This window comes from Trachypithecus francoisi, unplaced genomic scaffold (assembly GCF_009764315.1).
Source record: "Trachypithecus francoisi isolate TF-2019V2 unplaced genomic scaffold, Tfra_2.0 Lachesis_group5, whole genome shotgun sequence".
NCBI lineage: Eukaryota > Metazoa > Chordata > Mammalia > Primates > Cercopithecidae > Trachypithecus > Trachypithecus francoisi.
Genome location: NW_022681470.1, coordinates 104,822,139 through 104,834,748, shown reverse-complemented (window position 1 = coordinate 104,834,748; position 12,610 = coordinate 104,822,139). Strand labels below are relative to the sequence as shown.

Genomic DNA, 12,610 nt, shown 5'->3' with positions numbered 1-12,610 from the left:
GGTTCAAGCGATTCTTCTGCCTGGGCCTCCTGAGTAGCTGGGACTAAATGCACGCGCCACCATGCTGGGCTAATTTTTGTATTTTTAGTAGAGACGGGATTTCACCATGTTGGCCAGGATGGTCTTGATCTCTTGATCTCGTGATCCGCCCACCTCAGCCTCCCAGAGTGCTGGAATTACAGGCATGAGCCGCCATGCCCGACTAAGATATGAACTATTTTTAAAAACATATTTTTATGTTTTAGAGAAGGGAGTCTTGCTGTGTTGCCGAGGTTTGAGTGCAGTGGCTATTCACAGGCACAGTCTTAGCACATTGCAGCCTCTGGCCTCAAGTGATCCTCCTGTCTCAGGCTCCTGAGTAGAGGGGACTGACTACAGGTGTGTGTCACTGCATCCAGCTGGACTCTTTTAGCATACCAGTTGGTGTACATATTTTCAGTGAACTCATAAAATGTCATAAATAGTTTTAGTAGTTTTTATTTGTTTAAATCAGGATCCAAATAAGGTTCACAAATTGGAATTGATTAGTATGTCTTTTAAGTCTCTTTAGTTTTCCCTTCATCTTTTTTTCTCCCTTGTAACTTATTTGTTGAAGGGATCAGGTTGTTTGTCCTATAGCGTTTCCCACTGCCAAGATTTTGCAGATTATATTCTTCATGGTCTAGTTTTCCGCGTTCTTCTGTTGTTTCTATTTCCTATGAATTGGTCATTGGATCTAGAGGTTAGTTTTTTGTTTGTTTTGGCTTGGTTGTTTTGAGCTTTTTTGGGCAACATTGCTTTATAGCTAGTGTTGTGGCTCCCCTTCAGGGACACACAGTGTCTAGCTATCTCTCATTTCTCTGATTTTAGTAGCCAGTGCTGATCAGTGTTTCTATTTCAGTCATTCGTTACAGACTAAAAAGAATAAACCTGTGTGGGTTCTCTGGCGACCATGCCATATTTATTCTTTGACTTCTTAGCCCCATAAATGTTCTGTGCAGTAAATAATTTTTAAATGTGTACATAAAAGTAATTGGTTTCAAGTGACCTCCCAAAGCCAGTATCAAATAGTTGCAAGATGTTTTCTTGGATTAAAAATAAGCTTATCTCTTGTTCTAATGGATTTTCATAACCTTGAGTATTTGTGTTTTATACTTCATTAGATTGTTCTTCCGATGCATTAGAAGTAAGGCAGAGGGGAAACGCTGGTGTGGAAGTATTCCATGGCAGGTAGGAATTATTCATCTGTTTTCAAACCTGTTGTATTAAGACTTTTAATATGCAGCATCACCTGAAAGTACCTTGAAGTTCACATAAACGAGTTGGTCTTCATCAGACTGTCTTGAAAGATAGTTTTCTTTAAGCAAGGTAGGCCCTGTTGGGACTTTAATTCAAAGGAACATTTGGTTGTAATCAAGATTAATTATTTGCATCCTATTTCACTTAGTAAATAAAAATATTTACTAATACAAATATTTATTTGAGGTATTAAATGCAGTCAGTATTCTTTTACTTAAGAAAAAAAATAGATTTCCTTGACTAACTCTTGTATCTTTTTATAGAGGAATTTCTACTTGATATTGGTATAAGCTCCTAGAATGTTCGAACTAGGAGGAGCGTCTCCTCTGAATAGGAGAAGCACTATAGATATTCAGTACGTAAGGAACTAGAACTAGGGAGGTGATAAGACTTGTTTTGGCAGAGGTATGGCTTGAACTTACGATTCTATATTACCACAGTAAAATCTTCCTAAAGCCAAAATCAAAGCAAGTGCTTTAAGACAATTAGGTTTGGGGAAAAGTTCATCTTTTTTTTTTTTTTTTTTTAATTGAGACGGAGTCTCGCTCTGTCGCCCAGGCTGGAGTGCAGTGGCGTGATCTTGGCTCACTGCAAGCTCCGCCTCCCAGGTTCATGCCATTCTCCTGCCTCAGCCTCCTCAGTAGCTGGGACTACAGGCGCCTGCCACCACGCCCGGCTAATTTTTCGTATTTTTAGTAGAGATGGGGTTTCACCGTGGTCTCGATCTCCTGACCTTGTGATCCGCCCGCCTCGGCCTTCCAAAGTGCTGGTATTACAGGCGTGAGCCACCACGCCTGGCCGTAGTTCATCTTAAGAGAACAGTTTTTTCCTGAAAAGTATACACTGTGGCCATTGTGATTGTAAAAGCACTTTGGTTTGTCACTACTTTTCCTTGAGGTCTAGAAAAGTGTGATCATGGACAGAGAAGGCATGAAGCATTGAAAGTACCGTGAAGAAATTAGTCTTTTGTGGGTTTGGCACGTCATCTTTTCTAGATGTGGAAATAGTATCAAGAATGTTCAGGAAATACTGGACTGCTTTTACTGTGTTTCCATTTCTTCTGCAGAATAACCCTAAGTGAATTAACGCAGGAACAGAAAACCAAATATCATATGTTCTCACTTACAAACAGGAGCTAAACATTGAGCACCCATAAACATGGGAACAATAGATACTGTGAACTACTGGAGAGAGGAGGAGGGCATGGGTTAAGAAATTATTGGGCACTATGCTCACTGCCTGAGTGCGATATACTCATATAACAAAGCTGCATATGTGCCCCCTGTATATAAAATAAAAGATGAGATGAAAAGGAAAGGCATTCTAGATATGAAGTTTGCATTAATATTTTATATGAAGATTAATTATGTTGTCTTTAGGATCCTGATTCCAAAGAACATTCTGTCCCCAATAAGTCTCAGCATGCATCTGAGACATTTCATCATTCTTCCAACCAGCTAAGAAATCCATTCAAGGTACTTGACAAAAATCAAGAACCAGCTCTCTGGAAACAACTCATCAGAGGTGAAGGTAAGGAAAAGATGGCTGATGAGAAGCAAAGAGAAAAGGGAGATCAGCTTTTCGATCAAAAGAAGGAACAGAAGCCTGAATCGATGGAGAAAGATCTCTCATCTGGCCTGGTACCAAAGAAAAAACAATCTGTAGTTCAAGAGAAGAAGCAAGAGGAGAGAGCAGAGATTCAGTGTGAGGCAGAGGAGACTGGAGGCACACACAAAAGAGACTTTTCTGAAGTTAAGTCTCAACAGTGCCAAGGTAATGAGCTTACAAGACCATCTGCATCTTCTCAGGAGAAATCAAGTGGTAACAGTCAAGATGTCCAAAGAGAATCAGAACCTCTGAGAGAAAAGGATGCCCACCTTTTGCCTCAAAATGTTCACAGTCACAGCTCAATAAGCAAGCCCCAGAAAGGGGGACCCCTCAACAAGGGGTACAAGAACTGGGAGGCTAAAGAAACAAAGGCAAAGGATGGCCCTAGCACACAGGCCACCCAGAAAAGCCTGCCTCGGGGGCATTTCCAAGAGCGGCCGGAGATCCACGGTGTGCCTGCTCCTGGAGGACCAGTGGCTCAGGCTGCACCAGCAGCACCAGGGCTTTCCCTGGGTGAGGGCCGTGAAGCTGCCACAAGCAGTGACGATGAGGAGGAAGATGATGTTGTTTTTGTTTCCTCTAAGCCTGGGAGCCCCCTACTCTTTGACTCGACTCTGGACTTACAGACGAAGGAGAACCTCCAATTCCCTGATCGAAGTGTGCAAAGAAAGGTATCTCCGGCCTCAGGTGTTTCCAAGAAGGTAGAGCCCTCGGACCCAGCAGCCCAGCGTGTCTACCTTACAGTACAACTGAAACAAAAGAAGGTAACTGTTGACTCGTGTTTTGATTTTGAGGTCAGAGCATTGCTTGCTATGGGCAGATATGAGATCTCATTGCTACAGAAGGGTTAAATATATTCATATGAAGGTTTTATAGGTGTGTGTTTAGTTTCTGCCTTTTCCCCTATTTATAGTTTCAAGATTGGTAAGCCAGCTGGGTTAAAATTTTAAAAAGGTTCTGGTTTTTACACATATTTAAAAGACTATAATTTCAGAGTTTGGGCATTTCAGGCTATTTTAATCTGAAACTATTCATCTAACAGTGTGAGAGATCCATTTGATGGAATCTGTTTTGCAGAGCACACTGGCATCAGTGAACATCCAGGCTCTTCCAGACAAAGGTCAGAAGTTGATCAAACAAATCCAGGAGCTGGAGGAAGCACTCAGTGGTCTTGCCCTTTCCCCAGAGCAAGGTAAAGCGGCTTATGCCTCAGAACTCCGGGTTTGCATGGACTTTACAAGAGATATTTGGAAGCCCTTTTATGTGTTGATTCATTCACTTTTCCATTTTATTATCTGCTTCTGAGCCTTCTTTCACATTACACCTATGGTTCATAAAAAGCCTTTCTCCTATTTCCTGTGGACTCTACTTTCTTCCCCATTGTTTAAGTAACTGTTAAAATGCTACATTCTCTAGGAATCCTTCATTGGAATGGTGATGATCCCTCTCTCTTGACCTCGCCTCCACACATACGATCCCTTCACTTAATTTGCTGAACTTTAATCTGCTCTTCTCTTGTTTTCTGAGCAGGAACTAATGAGAAGAGTAACAGTCAAGTGCCACAGCAGAGTCACTTCACCAAAACTACCACTGGCCCTCCCCATCTGGTGCCTCCCCAACCCCTTCCTGGTTGTGGTACCCAACCCATGGGTTCTCTAGAACTAAAGTCTGCCTGCCAGGTGACTGCTGGAGGATCTAGTCAGTGTTATCAAGGTAAGACCCAAGGGCCTGGCCCTGCTGTGAATAGCCACCCCTGTGAGTTACGTGCCGCCACAGTAGTCACCTCTTATCCACACTTCCAGTTACCCTTGGTCACCTGTGGTCCAAAAAGAGGTGAGTACAGTACACTAAGATATTTGGAGAGAGAAAGAGACAGAAACCGCATTCACATAACTTTTATTACAGTATATTGTTATAATTTTTCTATTTTGTTATTATTGTTAAACTCTTCCTGTCCCTAATTTATTAAAGTTTAAAATAGGCATGAATGTGTGGGAAAATAAAAAAAAAAACAAAACATCATGTGTATATGGTTCAGTACCATCCACAGATTCAAGCATCCACTGGGGGTCTTACAACATATGCCCTGTGGATAAGGAGGGACTATTGTAGATGTCTTTGTGCCCACATGAGGGGAGAAGCCATTCTCAAGTCAAATCATAAGTTGCCCATATAATAAAGACTGTACAGCTCAGTAGAGCTTTGCATAGTGTTACTTAGCTTTCTGTGAGGGCACAGACTGTGTCTACCTTGTTCACCACTGTATGCTGATTAGCCAACCCAGTGGCTTGCACCTAGGAATCATCCAGTCAGCATTTGTGAATGAAAACTCTAGCTCGCATCATTATGAGGTAGGCAGACCTGCAGATATGCTCTTATTCCTTCGTGTGTGTGTGTAAGTGTGTATAAGACTGAGGAGAGTGTGTGTGTGTATGTAAGTGTGTGTAAGACCGAGGAGAGACATGAGTCAAGACTGAAGACTAATAGATCCACAGAGAGCAATAACACCCTATTAGCTAAGTGTTCCCTTCCTGAACTTTCTAGGCAACTTTGAATTCAGAGGTAACTGCAGAATGAAGATTCCAAGTAGAGCCTGAAATGTGTAATAGGATCAGTTGACAGGACACTGATCAGGAAATAGGAGCTTGGGTTGGCTGGCAGTGACTAGAAAAGCAAAAGCCAGTTGTCTCCCAATAGAGAACTCCGAGAGAAGTGGAAAGTTGAGGAGATAGTTAACAAGGAGGGTAAGAAATAGATACAGGGCCATTTCTAGCTAAGTTCACTCTAAAGGGATAACGAAAACATACTTGTGACATCTTTTAGGTAACACCTATTTGTATGCACGCCATACAAACCAAGATCACGTTCACGCAGTGTGGAAAATCACAAGTGAAGCCATCGATCAGCTGCATCGCTCACTTGAGTCATGTCCTGGTGAGGCGGCTGTTGCAGAAGATCCCGCTGGGCTGAAGGTGAGCCAGGGAAGACTACCGGTGCAGTCCCCTACAACAGTGCTCCAGCAGTCCCATGAAACTGCTGGCAGAGAGACTTTCTGAGATACCTTTCCTACAGATAGATGCTTGAATGCCTTTCCTTGCAGAATCCTCTCCTTTTATGCTTAATAGCCAAACAGTAACAACAAAACTCCTTTTTTAAAAAGTCATAAAGTTACGTATTTCTGTAGCAGTTAAAGATCCATTTGTTGAGTTGGTAGGTGCCACAAGAATGTGAAAGAATTGCTGCTTGGGGCCAGGCGCGGTGGCTCAAGCCTGTAATCCCAGCACTTTGGGAGGCCGAGACAAGCGGATCACGAGGTCAGGAGATCGAGACCATCCTGGCTAACACGGTGAAACCCCGTCTCTACTAAAAAATACAAAAAACTAGCCGGGCGAGGTGGCGGGCGCCTGTAGTCCCAGCTACTCGGGAGGCTGAAGCAGGAGAATGGCGTGAACTCGGGAGGTGGAGCTTGCAGTGAGCTGAGGTCCGGCCACTGCACTCCAGCCTGGGCGACAGAGCGAGACTCCATCCCCCCAAAAAAAAAAAAAGAATTGCTGCTTGTAATGAACTACTTGGGGTGAAAATACATATATAATATATATAAAACAGCAAAGGCTTTAAGGCAGAAATAAGTTGTACCTTGTAATATACTATACAGTACAAAAGGGATTCAGAATAAAGGAAACATCACTCTAGGTCAGTGATTATTTGTTGTCTGCCTACTTTGTGCCTTAAAGGAGTTGAAAGCCTTTAGCTAGCAGAGAGGAAAGGGACAAAACACCACAATTAGAGGAGTGGTGACTAGTGGGAAGATAAAGAGATTGGTATTCAGAAGTGGTGATCAGGTGTCATCAGTACCTGAGCCAGCAGTAGCAGGTGATGTTACTGAGTAGGAGCCTGGCATTGCTGCAGGATTAGATCTGAATAGCTCAAGATATAGTGTGGAATCACTGTAGCATTTAAGCAGGGATGGCCTATGACGATTAGTTTTTCTCACAAAGTACAAGATAAACTGGAGTACAGAAGGACTAGAAGGGGGACTCTGGTCAAAGGGCTATTGAAATTTATGACCAGTAGTGCAGACTGGGACATTGGCTGCAGAAAGGAGAGGCAAATTTAAGAGATAATGAGGAAATGATGAAATGCCAATGTAATGGCTGCTGAAAGTAGGGTCACAGGTCTGTTAAAAGCATAGAGCTGGGCGCAGGGGCTCACACCTGTAATCCCAGCACTTTGGGAGGCCGAGGCAGGCAGATCACTTGAGGCCAGGAGTTCAGGACTAGCCTGGCCAACATGGTGAAACCCCATCTCTACTAAAAATACAAAAATTAGCCGGGCATGCACCTGTAATTCCAGCTACTCGGGAGGCTGAGGCAGGAGAATTGCTTGAACCTGGGAGGCGGAGGCTGCAGTAAGCTGATATCACACCACTGCACTCCAGCCTGGGCAACAGAGCGAGACTGTCTCAAAAAAAAAAAAAAAAAAAAAAGCTGTAGAGATGGATTTTGACTGATTAAGCAGACAAATCAGGACTCTCACTTGGGGTGTAGGGGGACTCTTAATAGAAATGCCGAACATTAGATGCAACCCAAAACAAACGGGCAGACCAGGACAGTATGGTTGCATCTAATGTTCGGCATTTCTATTAAGAGAGGGTGCTGTTAAGGACTTCAAGGTGAAATGAACGGTCTACATGAGGACAATTAGAATACTGAGGGGATCACTTGCAGAAAATAAAAGAGTAGAGTGTAGAGTTGGTGTAGCCAGGCTTGGCGTAGCCTCTCATTAGGAATTTATGCTTAGCATTTGGTTATTACTTTTGTCAGGTCCCTTTGTTACTACACCAGAAGCAGGCATTGGCTTGGTTACTGTGGCGGGAAAGTCAGAAGCCACAAGGAGGGATTCTGGGTAAGTGTGGTACTATAAGAGCCAGCCTTTATTGAATGCTTAGGCATTATGCTAAACACATAGTGTTGTTTTATTTAATTCTCTCAAGAACTCTAGGAGGCAGGTACTATTATTCCTCATTTTACAGATGATGAAAGTGAAGCGTGGAAGTGTTAAGCAACTTGCTCAAGAGTACACAGTTGTAGGATCAAAGATTTTGGTTGCCAGCAGTAGAAGCTGACTGGCTGATTAAATAGAGGAGGAGTTTATTTTTTGGCAGCCCCCACAATCTTTGGGAGATATGGAGTGCCAGGCTCAAGGCTAATTTCAGGAGCCATGGGTACAGCCAACACACAAACAATAGTCTATTGCCTCCCTCTTTTTTTTTTTTTTGAGATGGAGTTTCGCTCTTGTCGCCCAGGCTGGAGTGCGGTGGTGCAATCTCGGCTCACTGCAACCTCCACCTCCCAAGTTCAAGTGATTCTCCTGCCTCAGCCTCCCGGGTAGCTGGGATTACAGGCATGTGCCACCACGCCTGGCTAATTTTTTGTATTTTTAGTAGAAATGGGGTTTCACCAAGTTGGACAGGCTGGTCTCTAACTCCTGACCTCAGGTGCTCCACCCACCTTGGCCTCCCAAAGTGCTGGGATTACAGGTGTGAGTCACTACACCCGGCCTAACAGTAGTCTATAAAAAGCATCATGGCTCCTTTGCTTCACCAAGTGCTAGAGGCAACCAGTGCCACCCCAAAGTCAGTTGTTTCTATAGCCACTCTTTCCTGCAGAAAGGATTTCATAGGGAGTCTCTTTCTAAAGCTGCTTATACCTGAATTAAAGCTGTTTATGAGTACATCTGATATATAGAGCCAGGTCATATTGCTAGTGCCTTAGCTGCAACAGAAACCAGAAAGCAAGTTTTCCACTCTGCTCTGGGGACTTGTCAGGCTAAAATTTTCTAAGATGTTCAGTTTTCAGAAGCCATGATAGATGTCCACTATGGCTGGTAAGTGACTGTGTCAGTGGTCCTCAAGACCACCCCCAGGTTCGATGATTTGCTAGTAGGACACAGCGTATGGTCATACTCACAGCTATGTTTATTACAGTGAAAGGGTATAGATCAAAATCAACAGGAGGAAAAGTCACAGGGGGGCAAAATCCACGGGAAACCAGGTACAAGCTTCCAATATCCTCCCAGTGGAGTCCCATGGGATAGGCTTAATTCTCCCAGCAGGGAGTTGTGACAACAGGCGTTCAATGTTCCCTAGGAAGCTCATTAGAGATTTAATGCCCAAGGTTTTTATTGGGGGCTGGTTACATAGGTGGCTTCAGCCTGGTATATACCAAGTTTTCCTACTTCTAGAAGGAAAGCACATGTTCAACACAAACCATATTGTTTGTACAAAACAATTTAGGCAGAGTAATCAACTCTTACCTCACATCCGAGTTTCCAGAGGCAACCTTGTAAGCAGGCCTTTGACAGGCCTAGGGGCCTGCTATGTTCATTCTTTTTCTGGGCAGTAGCGGAGCCAGAATTAAAACCGAGCCCACAGCCGGGCGCGGTGGCTCAAGCCTGTAATCCCAGCACTTTGGGAGGCCGAGGCGGGCGGATCACGAGGTCAGGAGATCGAGACCATCCTGGCTAACATGGTGAAACCCCATCTCTACTAAAAAAATACAAAAAACTAGCCAGGCGAGGTGGCGGGCGCCTGTAGTCCCAGCTACTCGGGAGGCTGAGGCAGGAGAATGGCGTAAACCCGGGAGGCGGAGCTTGCAGTGAGCTGAGATCCGGCCACTGCACTCCAGCCCGGGCGACAGAGCGAGACTCCCTCTCAAAAAAAAAAAAAAAAAAAAAAAAACCGAGCCCATGCTCTGACATTCTACTTCTGTTACGGCAGAATGATTATTTTGAGTGGGTCAGGATTGCAGTCTGTTAAAATGAGGATAACAGTACTCTGTAGAGTATGAATAATAAATTAGATAAGCTCAGTGATTGTTACAATGACAGTACCCAAAAATGTTCATTTATGTCCTTTTTTGATGAATAAGTTAAGGGAATGGGAGGCTATTGTAACTCCAGGAATGTTCTGGTACTGGTAAAGTAAGTAGTAGGATATATCTACTGGACATTTTTTACTTTTGGAGGTAACGGATCATCAAACTGTAATAGATACTGCACATTGTTCAGGTAACAACATAACATAGGGACTAGAATAAGATTCAAATGGTAAGTTTTAAATTTTACAAGACTTATAGTAAATGTCTTGGACCTAGATCTCAAAGAGCAAGTGCTAGGGTTCCGCTGAATACGGAAGATAAAGGAGCCATTAAGGTAGGCACAGAGTAGTGACTGAAGTGGCACTGACAGCAGAGAGAACAAGGGGTAAATGTCTGCCAGTGGTTTCTCCTCTTGAAGTAGGGTTGATTCTTTGCCCTAAGCAATTAACTCTCTTAATTTTGCTTTCATTTTCTAGCGGATGATATGGGCTTAGGAAAAACCCTGACAATGATTGCACTCATCCTGACCCAGAAGAATCAAGAGAAAAAGAAAGAAAAGGAGAAAAGCACAGCTTTGACGTGGCTCTCCAAAGATGGTAGACCGAAGTGCCTTAATAGCCTGCCATTCCCTATGTCATTTGAGCCACCCAAGAGGGGAACGTTTTCAGCTAAAAAAGGATACCTTTGGTCATATTTAATTACTCTACTGGAAAATCAGTATTAGATTACTCACCTATCATATCATTTCTGATGCTGAGTATACTAATTATAAGTGATCATTTTTTCCCTTTTAATATAAACTAGGCAGAATTTTATGGAGAAAGGTTAGGCTCTAGAACACTTAATTTAAGCATAATAATAATTCTTAGTTTTTGAGACAGGGTCTCGCTCTCTTGCCCAGGCTGGAGTGCAGTGGCATGAACACAGATTACTGTAGCCTCAACCTCCTGGGCTCAAGCGATCCTCCCACCTCAGCCTCCCAAGTAGCTGGGACCACAAGTGTGCACCACCACACCCAACTAATTTTTTTATTTTTTTGTAGAGACAGGGCCTTCCCATGTTGCCCAGGCTGGTCTCAAACAACTGGGCTCAAGCAGTCATCTTGCCTCAGCCTTCCAAAGTGCTGGGATTATAGGTGTGAGTCACCATGCCTGGCCAATAATTATTATTTTTGTAAATATTGGGGAAATAACCACAGGGTAAATTCAAATTAATTTTTTTAAAGGAAGATCTGTCACAGATTTACATTTTAGCCACTATAGTGGAAGCTATTTTCCGTGTTTCTGAAATTCTAGAAGTTCTAGATTTTAGACACTTTCTATCTTAGCAAATGTTTTAAAAATGTAGTAACTTTAGCCAGGCACAGTGGTATGCACCTGTAGTCCCAATTGAGGGAGGAGAGGCAGGAGAATCGCTTGAGCCTGGGAGCTTGAGGCTAACCTGGGCAACATAGCACTGTCTCTTAAAAAAAAATTAAATAAAAAGTTATAACTTTATAAGTACTTTAAAGATTGAATATGTTATGTATAGATAACACTTCATGTAAGTTGCCATGTATTCAAGTACAGTTCTCAGTTGCTTAGATAGATCAAAAATCTGTGGCATCTGTTCTCAGGGCCTCTAATGAGCACTTTTGCAGCTGGGTCCTGTATCCCTTTGTGTGTAGTAGCAGCATGTGTGAGCAGCACAGGCATACACACGCAGAGATGAGGGGCCATGGTATAAACAAATCATCACTAATTGGTTCCAAACCAATGTTTGCTTATTTTTTAAAAAATGTTTCTGTACTTAATTTTAAGGTAGAAGTATAATGAGTTATGCTTTTCAGAAAATATAACAATACTCCATACGCCTCTATAATGAATCAACTCAAGAGGAGTTAGGAAATGATCCAGCTTTCACCTCCGGCCACTCTGTGAAAGCACATTGCTTTTTCACACTGAGGTCATGTGCCACCCACTTTCCTCCCCCTATTTAGCCTCTCTTTCTGCCTGTACTTTTAGCGGAGAAAATAAGTAAGTGTTTCAGTTTAAAAGACCATTTCTTCCATTTCCCATTTCACGATAGGCTCTGTATAGAAATAAGAGCAATGGTTAAACATATTAATTGAAGGAGTACAGTCAGTCCAGAGGAAGAGGTAATGCCTTTAAGTTAAAGGCTGGTCAACCACGGTGACTCACGCCTGTAATCTCACTAAGGGAGGAGGCTAAGGCAGGAGGATCACTTGAGCCTAGGAGTTCGAGACCAGCCTGGGTAACACAGCAAGACCATGTCTCCATATATTAAAAAAAAAAAAAAAGTTAAAAGCCATTTGGTGTATGTAACTAGGCACTGATTTTTTTCCCTTCTCAAGACTCTTCTGACTCGACTTCCCATGGAACACTAATCATCTGTCCTGCTTCCCTGATCCATCATTGGAAAAATGAGGTGGAGAAATGGGTGAACAGCAACAAACTAAAAGTCTATCTCTACCATGGGCCAAACCGGGATTCACGTGCCAGAGTGTAAGTGCAGGAATACGCAGTTGTGGGGGCATTCAGCACCTCTGCTTAAGGGCCTGTGGGCCTTTACTCCCCTCCCGAGATTTCACTTAATCAGGAAGCATATTTGTGAAGGCCAAAGACAGATCTTCAGTCTCGTCACCATACAGCCTTTGCCTTGTATCCTGAGGTCTATTGGTGATCTTTTGCTGTGTCCTTGTCATTGTCCTCAACGAAAGCTGCTCTGTGAGGAGGCCTGAGATGCCTGAGCTGCCAGTCAGGCGGCAGCAGCAGCATTCCCCTAGTCAAAAGAGATGTTTCGCAAGGCCCTCATGGCTGCTGGAGTTCTGATTCCAGGTGTATATA

General features: G+C 43.2%; 1 protein-coding gene across 1 annotated transcript in view; it reads left to right on the top strand.

Annotated features, from left to right (window-relative positions):
• TTF2 (transcription termination factor 2) overlaps positions 1 to 12,610 on the top strand; it is a 43,401-nt gene that overhangs the window by 12,896 nt on the left and 17,895 nt on the right. Inside the window, exons 4-11 of the mRNA XM_033199209.1 lie at positions 1,143 to 1,209; positions 2,658 to 3,650; positions 3,964 to 4,078; positions 4,417 to 4,599; positions 5,710 to 5,858; positions 7,710 to 7,791; positions 10,241 to 10,360; positions 12,118 to 12,268. Of these exons, the coding sequence (XP_033055100.1) occupies positions 1,143 to 1,209; positions 2,658 to 3,650; positions 3,964 to 4,078; positions 4,417 to 4,599; positions 5,710 to 5,858; positions 7,710 to 7,791; positions 10,241 to 10,360; positions 12,118 to 12,268 (1,860 nt within the window). The remainder of the gene's footprint in view (positions 1 to 1,142; positions 1,210 to 2,657; positions 3,651 to 3,963; positions 4,079 to 4,416; positions 4,600 to 5,709; positions 5,859 to 7,709; positions 7,792 to 10,240; positions 10,361 to 12,117; positions 12,269 to 12,610) is intronic.